Genomic DNA, 18,235 nt, shown 5'->3' on the forward strand with positions numbered 1-18,235 from the left:
ATGGCCGACGTGTTCCCGGGCTCCGAGCCCGGTGCGGCCCCGGACGCGGCGCGGCGCTTCGCTCGCAAGGGGGCCCTGAGGCAGAAGAACGTGCACGAGGTGAAGGAGCACAAATTCATCGCGCGCTTCTTCAAGCAGCCCACCTTCTGCAGCCACTGCACCGACTTCATCTGGTGAGACCCCCGGCAGCGCCTTTCCCCCGGCACCCACCGGTGGCCCCTCGCCCCCGCCCAGGCCCGCTCAGCTGTCGGGATTCCCCCACTCCGGGGCAAACCCTCGCCGCCGTGCCCGGGCTCCGGGAGCCGCCGTCCCTGCCCTCCCACCCGCCGGTTCCTCGGTGCCGCCGTTCCTGCGGGTGGCTGCCCCCGGCCCCATCCCCCAGGCTCGGGCAGGTGAGCCCCGGTGGGGCAGAGCCGTGTCGCCGCGCTGCCCTCGGTTCTGTCCCATCCTCCTCCCGTTAGCGGCCGCCGGTGCTCCGGGGGGGCCCTGCCTGAGCCTGGGCGCGCCCCGGTCTCGGGGGGCAGCGCTGGCCGGTGCCGCAGGGATCGGCTGGCCCTGGAGAGCCGCGCTGGGGACATCGCTTCCCAAATCATCCCGATTTGTATTCCCTCGCCTCTTGCCCGCGCCGACCCTGGCTGTGCTCGGCGTGGCTGACTTCACCCGCCGAGCCCCCTTCCCGAGGCGGGGGGGGCTCAGCCGCCGCTACAGCTGCCGCCGCAGGAACGGAAGGTTTTCGGTTTCAGGCTGTGGGTGTTGGTGTGTGGCACAACTTGCAGCCCTGCCTTTAACTTCGCGAGCGGTGCCTGCTTTATTTCCTCCTGCTGCAGGGGGAGGGCACGGAGATCGGGAACGCACAGCGACATGACATGTTTAGGAAAGGGAGAGGTTTTGGTAAGAGAAGGGTTCCTGCTGGAGAGAAGGGAGGAAGGGAGGAAAACTTCCTACCAACACCCTCATTGCCAAGCTGTTAGGGAAAAAATGTACCCATGGGTTCCTGCCGTGCCCTCTCCTGGGCAGGATGGCAGCGGAGCTGCGGGCCGAGCCGCCCGGCGCTCCCGGCACCCACCGGCTCCAGCGCTGCCCGCCACCCTTGGCTTTCCTTCGCCGAGCGGGGCGAGTGGGCGTGCGGCGTCTGCTGGCTCCTGCCCAGCGCCCGGCAAGGTGAGGCAAGAGCAGCGGGTGTGTTCCTTGCGCCTGGGTGAATGTTTTGTACGTTCAAAACCAGCTCGGGCTTCCTCTCCTCCACCTTGCTCTGCTGCTGAAGTTTCCAGCGCAGGTTTTGTCGCCGAAAACGAGAGCTGTGATTTATTTTCGCCAAAGTTGTAAGAGACGCAGAGGGGTCTGCGCACAGCTGGCACCGTGTCTTTGGGCAGGTGTCCCACTCTTTTCGTATGTGTTTATGCGTCTGGGCACAGACCTTTGCCTTCCTTCTTGGGTTTTCCTCAGTTTGCACGCTGAAGAGGAGACTGTGATTGCTCCAGAAATGATTAAAATATATTCGCAGAGTAAGGGGGGAGAGGAGCGGAAGGAGAACTGAGATGGGTAGGCTGCAGAAGAAATAAAGAGAAACATGTCAACTTGTTGAGTGTTTGGGTTTGTTTCTTATTTTTAATTATTTTTTCCTATTTGGAAAAAAAAAATTGCGCAGTTAGGTATTGTAAAAGTGAGAGACCTTCAGAAACTGGTTCAAAGTTAATCTAAACCAGACTGAATTGGGAGGTGTGAAAGAATGCTGCAGGGTTATTGTCAGCCTGTGTTTGTGCAGCTAACCAGCACAATTAAAAACCAGAGTGGAATATTGTCAGGAGAAAAGACATCTGATGAGAGGATGGATGTGAAAATGGAAGGGTGTCCTGTAGCTGGCAGGTGGCAAGAGTACCTGTGCTTATTTGTCTTTTCTCACTAGTGAGCCTAAGGAAGCTCTTCACATTCATCAAATGAGCAAGTGACAACTCAAAAACTTTTCATTTCCCCATTTGAAGATGGGCAACTCTTGAATAAGCATCATACCCCCTAGAAAGTGCTTCGTCTACTTCCAGTGTGACACGTGGCACGTAACACATGTTTTAAGGTATAAAGAATAGTAAATACCACCTTTCAATGAACTTCACAAATAGATTTGTGTTCTTAGACTACGCTTGACCAGGTAATATTTACTGAAATAGTGTAGTGCTGCCTTATCATAAACAACTTTCACCTATCTGCTTTGTTTCTCAAGTGTTGATATTTTTTTTTAAGAACTTTTGCTTAAAATCCCTGGTACCTGATGAGGCAGCAGAGTGGGCTGCAGCTGGTTAGTGTGCAAATCCAGCTCAAACGCTGACGAATGGCTGTGCTTTTAGAGTAGATAATGCAGGAACGTTCTTTACGAATAAGTCTGTTTAAAAGGTCAAAAAATTATCTGAAGTCTGTTTCCTGTTCTTAGTCCTGCTGTCAGCTTTCCTGCAATTGCGTTTGCACACTTCCAGTCCGTGCTTTTTACTTTTGTGAAGACAAGAGGGAACTGCAGCAGAGTGACAGTGTAGTCACATGTGCTGCCAACTAAACAAACAATTTTATATTTCTTCTGTTTTTCTTAGTTTAGGCCCTAAAAACAACAGGTAGAGACTGATGTGTAGAAATTTCAAAGCTGTGTAATTTCGGTTTCCACTTGAAGTAACTGTCTGCCAAAGGTTTTGTCCCTTCTCTACATAAATAAATAAAGTGGGAAAATCCTTGATATAATTTTCTAAAAAACATTTCCGCAAACTTCATAATTAAACTTCATGTTGTTAATTGCACGCAGCCTACTGCCTGGCCTCTACAGCTCATGGCTTTGGCTCATTTGTCTTTTAGTGTAAGCAGCTCCAGCTCTCCAAGTGAAAAAACATTCTCCAAAGAGGGAAAATGCCGAGAAATATTTACAGGGAGGACACTCAAAACATTTATTTTTGTGGAAAGAGAATGTTGAATGTTTAAAGATAAGCAAATAAATAAACCCCAAACCAGTACCATTTGCCAGAGGTATAATATATGTTGGGATTCCGGGTACCATGTACCAGGCTCGTGTGTCACTGTGTTGTTGGTGAAGTATTGCACGCACATTTGTGTTTTGTTGTGGAAATGAAGCAAGGAATTAGAAGAATAATTAGTGTGGAACCAATGGGCCTGTCTTCTCATTTGTATTGAAACAAGCAAAACCTTTAACCTGCCTGCTTTTCCTGCAACACATGACTGGTATCCAGCTGACACCCATAACAGCATTGGCATGCAATCCTAAAATTTGGATGTAATGTTAAGTCTGGCTTGTTTTATACACCTTTGCTAGAACTTGGAATACTTTACATTGCTGTTAAGTATACATGTGACATGGATTATTGCATAATGTTTCAATTTATTTACAGGTGATGATAATTGTAGATCCAAAATAGCTTGTAAAATAATAATAATAAAAAAAAAATGTTGCCAGAAGCTGAAATTATATAGCTGGTGACAGCTATTGTTCTCTGTTTTGAAATGGGTGGGCTGTTCTGTGTTGTATATTTTAAAATCTGTTGCTGTCTTAGTAAAATCTGAAGTAATTTAATATGAAGCTGTTTTTGTGTTGTTATAGATCACTGAGAAGAAATTATAACCAAATATACTAAGAGAGTTTTTTTCTTTCTTTCTTTTTTTATGCAGGGGATTTGGGAAACAAGGATTTCAGTGCCAAGGTAAGCCACAAATGCTTTGTTGGCTAGCACACATTGTTGCATCTTACTTTGAAAGCAGCCAAAACTTGCCTGCAGCAAGGAGGAAACAAGCCTGGAAAACTAGGCAAGCGTCTCTGCCTATGTAAATCTTAAAGGAAGATAATTATTCAATTAAATAACGATTGGTATTTATATCATATACATTGAACAATCAAGTAACTGTGCATACTGTAATAACACAAAGTGTTTTTTTTTTAAATCTCGTCACGATAAATGTCATATAATCTGCATTTAGTGCAGCTTCTAAGTTTTCATGAAAATAATCTGTGCAATTTAGCTTTTGCAGAGAGCATTTTTCACATCAGAAGCTCTTTTCTGTGTGGGCGTTTTGGAAAATGGATTCACTTTTTAGTCATATGGCTTCTTTTCATAACCCAAACTCCTCGTTTTTAATTCTCATACACTGTATGTTTAGGAGGACCTTTGATTTGAACTATATTTTAGGACAGACAGCATTTTTCTGTCTTATGTAATACTCAATTATAAAAAAATCCATCCCTGCACAATCACTGATTTAACAAATTCTACTGACCTTGACAAATTGGAAGCTACTATAGTGGGAGATAACTCTCTTCATGAGGGCCAGAGTGTGATATGCTGTATTCTCACATATTATATATTTTTTCCAAATCCTTATCATTATTTGGCATTTAATCATAAAATAACCACATTCAACTATTGTTATTTTTTCCTACGTTTACCATATTTTTTCATATGTTTACCTAATTAGGATGAGGCTTTTTGTTGTCCCTTTCTTTTTCCCCACCTTCTTTCCTACCAGTTCACCTGCACGTATACATTGTGTACTCATTAGCTACCCTTTTGGTTGTTTCTTTTGTTACATTTTTTTTTTTAATAGTTATTTGCCAATGCTTTAGAGCATATTTGAGTATCCTGAATGTTGCTTTTACTTAGTAGTTGGTGAAACTACAGATTCTGTGGTATTTTTGTGAAGGTTGATGTTATTTGATGCTTCTCTAAATTAAACCTCTGAGGAACTGAATGTAAAAGAATGATGTCTTTTAAAGATATCACGATAAATACTTTTCCTTCTGCAAGGAGACACTTGCAGGGACACACAGGTAGTGAAAACCCTGCATGCCTTGTTAAGGTAAGCATGCAACCAAGGTTTTGCTACAAATCTTTTTACGAGTTCCTCCATGTCCCAAGATGTCAATACTAAAATCTGTAGATATCCTCCAGAGCAGTGCTATAGATCAATCTGTAGTCCTCCATTGGTGGTGGAATGTCATTTCCTGAATCCCATTCAGGATAGCTCAGTGGCTCTTAGTTGAGGAATTATTTAGATATTCATTAGAGATTTCCATTGGTATACAGAAAATAATTCGGTCTGCATTTAAATAATAGAGTTATATATCCTAAGCTTTGCAGTTTGTACAGTGTCAGTTTTCTCCCACCTTCCAGCCAGGCAGCAAGTGGCTCGAATTGGACATGATTCACTCATTTGAGCCACAGATCCAGTTTGATATGGCAGTGCCTTTCCAGTGTTGTGTATTCTGTGGCTGGAATTCTGTCTACCATCGTAATGCTAGCTGTCTAGGAATAGTTTTGTCTGATGAGAACTGATCTTTATAAACCTAGCTAAAAATTTGAATTCAGTGCGTGAACACAAACAAAAGTAAAAGCAGTAGATCAGCTTGATTTATTTTTAAATGCTTCAGAAGTGGTACTTTTCAGGAATCTAGACACCTTCAAACCCGACTGTTGTATGCATCAGAGCAAGATTCTGCAATTTTTGCATGGTGGTCACTGTTGTATTCAGTGTTCTTGTTTGTGTTCTTATACAGTCCAAATCTCTAAGAAATATTGGAATTTTAGGTAGTTTGTAGCAAGTTATTGTTGGTGCACTAATAAGTTTATAAGTAGTGGGGCTTTTTGCTGTCATTCATTACATTTGTTTGTAATCAAAATCTAAGAGTTCATACTTTTGGGATAAGAGTCTTGAAAAATAAAACTTCCACAATAAAGTTAAGCAACTGAATTATTTTTTTTTCTGCAACTTTCTGAAGCTTTCATCTGAAAAGTCACCAGCTAAAGCTGGAAAGACAAATTAGTGAGAATATGAAGAATTAAATAAAAAAAGTGTGAAACTAGAAGGTAGGTTGCAAAAAAACCCCTAGTTTCTTTAATTAAGCGGCTACCTTCACAGAAAAGGATGACAAATGAAGAATAAAATGGAAATTTCAGTATGACATGAAGGAAAGGAAAGAATATTACAATGACAGCTCCTAATGTGACTATAGTTCTTGGTCCGTCAGAGTTTCCATTAGAAGAAGTTTTTTTAGCTCTGTTTTCTAGAGCGTTGTAAAACCTCCTGCTAGACAGAAATTTGATGTCAGGCAGGTTTCCGAGTTGGGTGGTTTTATTATTTCCCAAGTTGTTTTAAATTCCTCTAGCTTTTGTTTCCAGAGGGAAGAGGAAAGGTCCGTAATAGTAATGCATCAAACTCAGATGATGCTTCTACTCTAAGAAACTGCAATTATTCTATTAATATTTGCGTTAGTCATTCTTTAATTAAACAAAAGTCCTAACCTAGTGTTTATGCAGTATTAAACATTGCAGCTAACACAGTATGCTTTTCTATATTTTTAAAACTTCCTTTAAAAAAGCGTTGCACAAAATGCAGTTCTAGTTTTAATTTTACGAGATACTCTCAAAAGACAGGATTTTTATTTTATGTTTAAATTTTATTTGAATTAAAACTTAATGCTATCCTGTAATGATCTTTTTTTAGACCATTAATACCTTTTTGCATCAGGCTTGCCTTGAGCCTTGGCGCACGTTTTCGGTTGTATGTGATCATTTTTGTGTTCTGAATTCGCCGTAGTGTTCAGCTTCAGCATTGCGTAAAAACATTTAAATGAGTCCTTTGGAATTGAAGAGAAATATTTTCATTTATTGTGTTAAAAAGCTGAGCAGATTTCCACCCCCGCCCTGCCCTCGTTTTTATGGGATCCCTATGAATTTGCAAAAGAAAATAAATTCAATTTTGGTATGGCTTTTAAAGCCCTTAATGTGACAGAGGTTCAGGGTGCAATTGCATTATTGCTGCGCCAGTGCTTGGCGAGAGGCGGTCCCTGTCCTAAGTAGTTGTCTGTCTTAATGCATGTACTCTGATGTGGCTGGCTACTGGGTGTACTGGCAAACAGATACTCAGAATGGCTACTTGGGTTTGCAGACGTGAGTTCTGGTATGTTATTTGACAGAGGCTGCAGAATTCTGTTGCATTATCAGAAGTAAGTTTTTGAGAGAGAAGGTTTAGGGTCAAAAAGTAGCAGTGGAAAAAGTGTGGACCTGCCTTTGGTAATGTGTGAATTTGAAAATGCACTCGGAAGTTCTGCTGGATTAACTTCCTCCTAAGGAATACGTTTTCACTGCCTCCTGTTATTAGGAAGCATTTTGCTGTTTGATATTTGTGTTTTGATTTATATGAACATCAGCTATTCTAAAATATTGCGCTTTTGAACCAGGAATTGTTACTCTGCTGTTTTATCTTGCTGTGTTCTGTTGACTGTGCTAGGGAAAGCATGATGGTAAGATTATTTAAAGGGATTAGGGCTCTGTTTTGTTTTCTTACACTGTCAGGCGGGACAGCAAGTTGTCTGTAATGCTGAAAGTGTTTCTCTGACATGCACCTGGTTATACTACAAGAGGAATGTGAAAAATGGAATAATTTGAAACATTTTTCACTCTGCCAGAGTATGAAAGTTCCTCTTTTAAGAAAGCAGGCTTTAAAATAAGCAAGCTTTTAAGTTTAAATTTTGGCTTCATCGTTCTTTTGATATGCACTGTTATACTCTGAGTGTAACCTATATTTGTTGCAGTCTGTTTGATTTGTAAGACAAGTTTTTCTGGTGAATAGAGCACAACAAATAGTGATTCACTAAAATGTGGAGAATGTTTGTTGAAGAACATGTATTTATGTATGTTTAGAGGTTGTTTTAAGTTCAGTACTGAAGGCTCAGCAAGTTCCTTGAAGTGAAAATATTTTTAGTTACAGTAATATAAATGCAATCAACTCATACTCCTGATTAAGGGCCTGTTGTTAATTCTCTCCCAAATGGTAAAAATTTGAAGTTATTAACTACAGGTTTCCCCTCTTTCACATGGTTCCTGCAGGGTCTACTGATGTGCAATATTCAGTTATAGTTTAGCTTTGAAATACATTTGGCTTGAGGATAATAACTAGCTAAGGAAGAGCTTCATGTTCGTTTTCTGATTTACATACATAAAAATTAGAGAAATCAATTAAAGCAGATTATTATGTTTAGCTAATCTGTGTAACTATTGCTCTTTCCACTTTTTTTTCCCCCTATCTTCCTTCAATTTATTTTCAGACTATTTTTTTCTGAATGTTGAAATTTATAAGTTGACATGGTAAGCTTTTTGGAACAGCTTGTGCCAGGCTAGGTGCCCTTCCTAACACTGCTGGCTCTGGGCTAGTCGGACATCTATAGTAACTCCTTCACTAAAAATGGAAATGGTTAGATTTTATTCTGGTTTACTTTCCTTGCAAATATCATAACACAGGCACATGAAGCCAGCGCTTCATTTCCTTTGCTTTGTTTATCTTTTATCTGCTAGTTCTTGATCTCCCTTCTGCAGTGAAACGACCAAAGAACCCACGGATGCCTCCTCCTTTCTAAATCATGTGTTTTCATTAAAAGTGTTGTATTAAAGGTCTCTGTAGAGAGGTGGTTGAGAAACTAATTTTTAATTTAATCTGTGATCTGAAGATTTGAACCAATGAAAGCTCTGAATATCTGTGGCCTGGTTGACATGTACATTTTTTATTGATCTTTAGTTCTGTTATGACATGTTTATAGAGGAAGCAACAAAATTAATTCTTTCTTGTGTATGGATCAAGGCTTAGTTCTCTGTTTTCCATCCTGATAGCTGTGTTTCCCCTACCAACAGTTTCTTCTTCATTTTACTATCTTCATTTTCATTTGTAACCAAAAAACCCCAACAAACTAATAAAGAAAAACATATTACATTGCTGTGTTGCTTCTCATAAAAAATATTTTCTGTCTTCCTTACTTGGAAATGTTATTGCCAAAGGGTGGATAAGATACAAGTTAAGTAAGTTCCCTTCTGTATGCCAGAACTACTTCTCTTGTATCATTATCGTTTTTGTGGTAAGGCTGGATATTACAGACCAGGGTTTGAATAACGTGTGTTGGTTTTTGTGCTCTTTATATTACTTATTAGCCATGTGATACTAGTTTACGTTATTTCTATAAGCCTGAGATTGAGTAATGAATTCCATGGAAGTAATGAATTCCTTGGAAGTAATGAATGCCATGGAAGTAATGAATTCTGTGGAAGCCACTAAGAGTCTGTGACTGTTGATGCTTTCTAGGTAACTTAATGGTCAGCCTGAAATCTTCTGAAATGGAAACAGTATAGATATACTTAAAGCAGCCAGCTCATTAATGTATTTTCATGCTTGTAACTTGGAGGTATCTGTTCAAAAATGGATCCCCACAGCAAAAACCAAACACATACACACACTCACCAACAAACAAGCAAACAAAAAAGAGCAAAACAAAAAAAGCCACCTGGAAGCATAAATTATGTCTGTGCACAGACAGTTTCCACGGTTCCTCCAGCAGGCTTTGTCCTCTGTCGGCCTTTTGCCCTCAGCCTGATCTGTGGACTGAGTATCTGTGGGCTCCTTCTCAAAGGACACTGATTTTAATGATCTGCAGATAATCTGACATACAGATTATAAGCATGCAGATAAGATGCTTGTTCTGCATTTGTCTGGTCAGCTTTTATTTATTTATTCTTCCCCTCCTTTGGCTGCCCCTTTCCTTCTTTTTGCAATGTATGTCCCATGTTAGGAGGAAACACGGTCCTGTTCGCTGCCTGATACCAGTGTGAGATTCCGTTCCTATCCCTGCAGTTGAGCTCTGAGAGATCTTTGAAAAATTACCCATGTTCCAAGTTTTTACTGAGAACAGTGTTGACAGATGCAGGTGAAACTCCTGACTCTTAATGAGTGCGAATACATTAGTGTTAGGTCAGGAAAGCCCTTTGGAAATGCGTATCCCAGTCCTTCCTGCTTTTACAGTGCTTTCATTTGCATTGCTGGGTGCTCTTGAAGCATGCAAAGTGGATTCCCTTTGGGTGATACTGGAGAGAGCTGCGTAGAGCAGCTCATTTCATGTCCTCCAGGTGCTGAAGGGTGTTTGGTTCATGGATCACTCCGCAGCTAATGCAACGTAAAACCCCTGAAATGTGGCTGTGTGGGTGTCTGGTTCTGAGCACTGTTTTCCTCTACAAATCTGTTCCTGTCGAAGCATTAACTTGATAATGGAGACGTATAGGTTATGCTTTCAGCAGCTTCCTGTGCAGGGAAGGGGATGTGTTGTCTCTGAGCATCGTTGCTCTATGGGAAGGACAAGAGGGTGTCTTCATCAGGAGAGGGAAGATGTGTGTATTCATGTTTGTGAGCTATCTGTTACTACAGTTGTGTCTATCACAAAAAAAAAATTCTATAAATCAAATAAAGACACAATACACAATTCACTAAATATACAATTCCCTCTATGTCACTGTCGTGTTGTACACAGAGAAATATGCCATTGTAGTTCTGTTTTCCTGGAAGATTTCCTTGGTGATACTGTGCTCATCAAAACTGAAACATAATTAAATCTTCTCTTGCAGCAAAAGTGTTTTTTCTTGTATTACATTTAGAGGGCAAAATCATCTTCACCCTTCCCACACTTCTTGCATGTTAAGTTTTGTTTTGTTTACTCGAGTCAGTTGGATATCCCAGCAGTGTGTTCCAGTTAAAAGAAACTGACTGTTCCAGTGCCCTGGATGTAATTCTGTGAAGCTCTTCAGCTTCTAATTAAACGTGGGAGTGATAGCTCGTTCCCAGTTGACAGATAAACCAGTCTGCGTCCTGGGCAAGATAAAGTTTGGCATGTTCTTTGTTTTTCGCTCTGCTTTGGTGTAGTGCTGCCCATCAGCTGCCGACGTGCAGCCACGTACGGTGTGAATTTTATACAGGATTTTTGCGGATGCGAGTGACTTATGCCATGAGCAGAATTTCATGGAACATTGGGAAGAAAGTTGCAGAAAGTTGAAGAAAACAAATTTCCCCGGTGGGATGCGTTGATAATTATTTCTTTAACGTTTGTTAAACGTTGTTTCTCTTCAGAGTGAAAGGTGAAAATAAGTTATTTAACGAATACTTCAGGCTCAGTTTCTCAGCTTTTGCATCTGCAGTAGAAAGCATAAAAGTCTAAAAGCGAAGGGCTCTCATATGTGTAATTAATGACAGGAACTGCCCTGTAAGTGTTTTTAAATTCTTGTAGATGCTGAACATTATAATTTAACTGATTTCAGCAGTGCTTGTTGAAGACATGTAGAGGCTGGGAGTGCTCCGGAGTCAGTTATCAGCTGTTAATTTTTCAATTGCAGCTATTTATGAATCTGCCTTCCATAAATGTGATTCATAACAGTTACCTTGTAAGTCAGGCAAGGGAACACGTGTGTACATATCTTTCTGTGGGTTTCATTGTCATTTACTCTGATCTCTTAATTATAATTCAATTTACATGAAGTTTTTTTGTTCCTTTCTGCAGTTACAGTACTTAAACTGTAAAGTGCTGCAGACACATATGTCTTTTTTTCAGAATATCTTCCAGCGACTTCATGTAGATTTTGTAATCACATTACTGTCTTTATTAACTAAAATCTTTTCATCAAATGAACTTTATTAGAAGTCGGGAATATGTCCCTATAAATATAGAAGCTTACTGGAGTTATTTTTGTCTGTCTTCCATTGTTTAAAAAATGTCTTTTTTAGAAAAATAATTAAAGCTGATTCAGAGTCACTTTTTTTTTTTTAACTAAAAATGCAAGTTTGTCCATAGAAACCAAAACTATGGTCATTAGTACTGTCTTAATTTGCTACTCTTTAGTTTTTAAAAAGAAGCTGCAAAGTTCTAGTTAATACTTACCTTTATACGATGGCCTGTCAAGATTTACAAAAATATTTGCTCTTCATTTACAATCACATATATAGACTTTGACACTGTCAGAAGTGTCTATGAATGGACAATGATCTACACAAATAGCGTGTATGGCACATTCAGAGCTTTATTTACCTTGGGTAGTAATTGTCAAGTTGTTTTCTTTTTCTCTTTTTGCTAGGAAAATAACTCGTATTCATGAAACAAAAATCATAATTTTTAACTGGAGTTGCAGCCGCTGCACTCTTTTTTCCTTTAGCTTCAATCAAGAGAGTTGTATAAAGCTCTACATATTGTATATGTTGCAGTCATTTGCATATAGGTAAACGAAGCTTGTAATTGCATTTGGAGGTTGCTATTTTTATTCTGGAGCAAAACTTGATGAAGATTGTGTTTCTGAAAATTATTTTTCCCCTCCAAATGATCTTTAAAATGCTAGCATAGTGAATATGGATATCAATGTAATTAACCATTTTCAAATTTTAAATCTGTAAGTATCAAATGTTTAGAAATTGGGGTTCTGTGTGCTTGAGTTTCAGAACCACTAGTAGTGTACGTGAGTGCGTCTCCTTCATGTTCAAAAACGATAAGCAGTAACTCAGAGAAAGTGGATCAGATACTATCCTTCCTTATTTTAGTGTTATATGTGGAAAAAGTGCATATGACAAGGTACGACTGAAGATAGAAATTTGTGTATCAGAGAGTGTTGAATTTTGTTCTCAATGCAACTCTCTTTCCAAAGCACAGATATTTCACACTTCATTTTCATTTAAAATTAATAGCATTTTTAACTTCTCTGGAATGTGTGCTAAATGTGTTGGTTTAGTTTCTCAGTAAACAAAACATTATTCATGTACAAGCATGAGTTGGAAGAATAGTTCATCTTCATTCAACTTCAAGTCTGTACCGGGTTTTAGTTTGTTCTTTACTCACCAAGACATCAGCCAGAACCCACTTCAAATTATTCTTGTCCTCAAGAAATTGGTCATATTACTATTTAAAAAAAAAAAAAAAGGGTGAATCTTTCTGTGCTGGCAAAGAGTGCAGAAAGAAGCCTTATCTTATGGAAAGCTGTTGTGTACATCAGTCTTTTTAGTGGTTGATTTTGTTTCCTGAGAAGTTTATTGTTAGTAATCATGATCTGCATTCTTATCGCTTCTCTCTGCACAAACTTTTGGAAGGTGCAAAACAATCCCCCTCATAGTGGCTTTTGCTTGCCAAAGTCTGTCATTCGTTCTGCTTCTGTGTCACACTGTGCATTTCACAGAATGACAGAATGTCAGGGGTTGGAAGGGACCTCAAAGGATCATCTAGTCCAGTCCCCCTGCCAGAGCAGGACCACCTGGATCAGATCACACAAGAACGCATCCAGGCGGGTTTGGAACATCTCCAGAGAAGGAGACTCCACAACCTCTCTGGGCAGCCTGTTCCAGTGTTCTGGTACCCTTACTGGGAAGAAGTTCTTCCTCATGTTTAAGTGGAACCTCCTATGTTCCAGCTTATATCCATTTCCCCTTGTCCTATCATTGGATGCCACTGAGAAGAGCCTGGCTCCATCCTCATGACAGTCACCCTTTACATATTTATAAACATTAATGAGGTCCCCCCTCAGTCTCCTCCAAGCTAAAGAGACCCAGCTCCCTCAGCCTTTCCTCATAAGGGAGATGCTCCACTCCCTTAATCATCATTTCCATGGCATCTTCTGATGCTCTGGCTACAGAAGTGTCACCTAGCACCTGTTCTCTGGTACCTCTTTCCTGAACTGGTTCTCCATTTTTTTTGCACACAAGCTTTGAGCTCCAGACAATTTTTGTGTGTCTGAAGATGATGACAGGTTCTGGGCTTCTCTATTTTTCTTCTGTTCCACAATCAGTGGATTTCAACCTAACAATTCCTTTAATTTGTTTGACTCAGAGTAATTGTTAAAAATAATCATGTTACAATAAATATAGAAATAGCCTAATGCAACAGAATTGACTATGAGGGTACATATATTTTTTCCCAAGTTTTTCCACTATGGCACGTTAGTTCATTGAGTTTGTAATGTGCCCTAAAATTAGTCAGATTTTGGATTGATCTTACCTTGTTTGCTAACTTTTACTTTAAATGAATTAAATCTGAGATCATTCCAAGTCTGTCAGTTTTATATCCTCCTTTCTTGTCATCAACTTTTACAAATTACATCTGCTGGATATATTTCTATAAAATGGGACTCCTCTGTTAATACAAGCAGATATGAACGCAGCAGCAAGCAGTGGGTACAGTCCTGTGCATGGATGTTCTTCAGTTTCTCTGTATGTGTATAGGCCCATTGAGAGGAATGTTGCAAGATTACAGAAAGAAGGGAGAAAAATGTAATTTTGTGTAATTTTTTCAAATGTCTTGGTGCCTGTATATTGCTCAGAATTCCTTTTGACGTTACTGGGAGATCCGAAGACCCTGGGGAATAAAAGTGCATTTTGTTAAAAATGAAAACTTAACTAAAATTCCATTCTTATCCTAGTATATCAGTGGGCATTTTTCCATGGTAGTTTATTTGTTTGTGTTGCTATTTGCCTGTCTAAATCTGACCTATGTGTTGGTACAAATAGCATTGGTTTCTGAATTGCCTGTGCAGCAATATCCCTGATTTACCTCTAAAAAAGAGCGTTGAAAAACAGCGTAGTTGCCGAAGAGGGTTTTGAAGTGCAGGTAGTCGCTATGTTCTGTACATTTTTTTCCTTTAGAAGTGGTACTGTTTCCTAATAGATGGTGCAGTCGTTATGCCAACTGCACAGCGCGCTGTTGCAGTAGATGGTTTTACGCTCGGGTGTTCTGTGTGCTGGTGCCAGTTGTTTCACTCACTGGTGCTTTTAAGTGTTTTGTTTTGCCTGAGATACCCCAGTGTGCCTGATAAATCTTGTAGGCTGTAGAGCTGATGCCTGCTTTTGTTGACATGTGTGTAGAAGTCAACAAAGCTTATTTCTAAGATTTCTGCAGAACTGAAGTCTTCTGTCAGCTTCCTGCTGCTGAATGATGAGGAACAGTGCAGTTGTCATGTTTGTGTAAAGTTCTGTTCATTTAATTAAGCTTGAACTTGAGTTTCTTTGAACACTTTGCAAAAGCAGAGTTGTGTATTATTAAACCTGGTACAAGGTCAGGTGTCATTTTCATTTTAGAATATAAATACCTTATATTACAATTATTTAAGGCTTGTATTTTATTCATAATTCAGTATATGCTGCATCATCATTTCGTGGCAGCAAACGTTTTGCATAGTTTCTGTGGATTTGAATACTTGACAATGAGTATCCTGAAGACAGCAGTGTCCATTGGTTTTCAGGGGTACTCCTGAAAGCCCATCAAAAGGGGAAGCCCCTGGAAGCCGAGGACTGCTTTAGTATCTGGGACAGAAATAACAGAGCAGATATGCCCGGCTTTGACTTTTTACTCAGTATGCCTTGTCCTAGTACAGGTTTCTTTTTTTATTAATAGGATAGGAAATGTAATAAGAACACTGTAAAATATTTGATAATAGAACCGTTTCTATATTGGGAAGAGGGAGGGCGAACCTTTGTCACTGTTGCATCCCTTTCCTGGTTTCTGTAGAAGGTCTTTGACTTCAGATTCTTTTGTTTCCTGCCTATGTCTTAAACTTCTCTCTGGGTTGGTGGTGATGGTGTTGTGCATATTTATAGTCATATGCTGCAACTATAGCTCCAGTTTTTAAACAACCCTGTCATGGTAATGGGCATATAAAGTTCCAAGGCTTTTTACTGCTCCTGTCATCTTAAGTGCTTTTGAATCCTGATAACAGAACAATGAAGTGTGGGTGGTTGGATTAGTGTGACTGACAGTGACTGAGGCTTCACGTTAGTAGATATCGAGTGAACAAATTCATTGATGCAAGGCCGTGAATTTGTGGACACATCATAATTTCGGAGTATTGATTATTTAAGTAAACGTGTAGCTGAAGATTGATGAAGGGAATAAAAGACTTGATCTTATATCATTAATGTATTAGGGAGGTCTAATTGGGTTTATGCAGGATTTTATAAACAAGCTTTCTGCAAAAAACCTTGATAAATATGCTCAGTAAATTTTCACGAAGTCCTAAACACTATCCATGGAGTTTATTTTGTAATTTAAATCAATACATTGGAAAGAGTACTAATTGTAGAACCTACTGTAGAACTAAATTTTTAATAAATCGTGTTCTTTCTTGGCTTTTATTCAACTTATGCAAATACTGACCTTTGAATTCTTACTGTTTTGCCTACGTTTTATTGAGCCTTGCTTTGAAGGGGTGGGGGGATGGGTGTGGTATAAGCTTTAAGCTTTTATTGTAATAATTAAAAGGGCAGTGTCAGACATAAGGATCATTTGACATTTAACATGGCAAAATGAAAAGGAAATCGGTGATAAAATCAGTAGGGTTCATTTTAGAACCATCAAATGGGAAGTGTAGAGAAGGGAAACCAGGCTGGCCAGAAGGTAGCATGACTGGTACATTTCCAGAACCTCCAAAATGCAGTTCCTATCAGTTCTGCAGACAGGAGTAGTCTTTGTAAGAGTGTAGGATTGCATTCATGTTGAGCTAATAAATGTTCTTAACATTTTAAAGCCTGGATCTTGCAAGCTGCTTTGTATGAATGGATCAGTATCATGGTCAGAGGACTTCGGTCTATGTGTTCTATATGGAACAACTGTTGGGATCTGACCTTAATCTGTAGTTAATAGTATAGGCTTTAATACTTATTTTTATTTGCAGTGCAGAGATCCTCTGTGTAACTGAAGCCTCATATTATGCAGAATTCTGCATTAATATTTAGTAAAGTGAGATGCCCTTGATACGGAAGGCTTAGTAACCTAGAGAGATACTAACTATGCAGATTTGTGCACGTATTATCCCATCACTTTCCTTATGTATTTTTTTGAAGTGGAAATTATTTGCTTGAGCTTGATATTGAAATTTCAATTTAATAACATGATAATATATCTTAAAATTTTACATAAAAATATTCTGTCATATAAGTTGTTGATATAATTTAAATTATGCTCGTTGTAGCTGTACGTAAGGACAGAGCTATAAATGCCACCTGAAACATTAATTTGATATAATATAAACCTCATCAAGAAAGAGTGGCCAACTCCCCATGAAAAAAAAAAATCTCATTATACACATATCTCTCATAAGAATAGGAAGCAGTAGTGAGAAGATGCAACTCTTACTTCCTAGGTAACTCAGAGAATGGCTTCATCTCCTGTGCATTGTAATACATAAATACACTATGTGAAATAATTTGGATGACTTTACCATGCTACACAGTGTTGATCCTGTTAGGAAAAGCCTACAGCACTCTGTATTTCTCAGCAAATAAGAGTTCTGTCAGGCTTAATGATAGAGAGATGATTCTTTGCTTTCATTCCTCCCCCCTCCTTATTCTAGAATATAGTTATCGGTGGAGCAGAATGATATACTTGTTCTCAGCAGGTAAGTCCTCGTCACTTAATATGTAACTTTCCTGTGGTACTGTTGTGTGTAAGAAAAGCTCAGGTGATGGCTCTTGGTATGTGTGTTGTGATAGGAGAAACTCATTCCTTGGATCAAGTTCTGTCTGTAGTTACTGTTGAGTTTTAAGGCGAATGAGTTCTTCCATTCAGGTTATTTTGCTGTGCACAGTTGATTAAATTAAGAGGGTGACTCAAATCAAATGAGAAAGAGAATGTTCTTGCTTGAGAAAATGATCAAGAGATATTTTCTGCTGTGCTATCTGTAATATTGATAAGAAAATGTTGTGGGTTGTCTTTTTGAAAAAATAGAACCCTTAATTCCAGCTCTTATTGCATGGACAAATTATTTATCCCTAGATTGAGGATTGAAAATGGAGTAATTTATTCTTCTCTGGTATCTCTTTCTGCAGTTAGAAATTCATTCTGACCTGATGGGGAGATGCAGGGTAACAGATGCAGTCTTTGGATCAACCAGCTACAGCTTTTGTGTTAACCAGTCATCAGGAAATATCACGAAATTACTGAAGAACAAAACACATCTGTTGGAAATATGTTTAAGTCTTTTGTGAAACAGGATGGGAAAAACATTGCTAGAATGGGGAGTGGCTTTAGAAACAGCTGTGCTGAGCAGCAAAGTGTGGGCCATGTGAATGAGCTCTGCTCGGAAAGCTGAGCAGACCTTCTTAAGAGCTGGGTTCATGTGGCTTCTCTCCAACTGCTTTGTTTCTCTGACTGTTGCAGAAGTGAATTCTGAAGTTTGTTCACATTTTCTGTCAGTTCGAAATCTGCCAGTGCTCAGTAGCCTAAATGCACGTGTGGCTTTCCAAGAGTTAAAGCTCACAGGTTTTAGTTGCTCATAATTCCAGGTTTAGTCTCGACTTCCCCAGGTATGTTGCCTCTTTCGTTTTGAAGGAATGTTGCTTAGTTTCTGCATTCAAAGGGAAAGCATTAAGACTGTGAATCAACCCTTTAACCTTTGCTTCGCCCTCAACTTTGATATTT

At 39.4% G+C, this 18,235-nt stretch overlaps 1 protein-coding gene across 3 annotated transcripts in view; it reads left to right on the top strand.

Moving 5' to 3' along the window:
* Positions 1–18,235, top strand: part of PRKCA (protein kinase C alpha) — a 149,383-nt gene continuing 131,148 nt past the window's right edge. For all 3 annotated transcript variants that reach the window (XM_086624296.1, XM_086624297.1, XM_086624295.1), the window contains exons 1-2: positions 1–173; positions 3,661–3,692. In XM_086624296.1, coding sequence (XP_086480422.1) covers positions 1–173; positions 3,661–3,692 — 205 coding nt within the window. The remainder of the gene's footprint in view (positions 174–3,660; positions 3,693–18,235) is intronic.

The sequence above is a fragment of the Tauraco erythrolophus genome, chromosome 20, assembly GCF_009769465.1.
Source record: "Tauraco erythrolophus isolate bTauEry1 chromosome 20, bTauEry1.pri, whole genome shotgun sequence".
NCBI lineage: Eukaryota > Metazoa > Chordata > Aves > Musophagiformes > Musophagidae > Tauraco > Tauraco erythrolophus.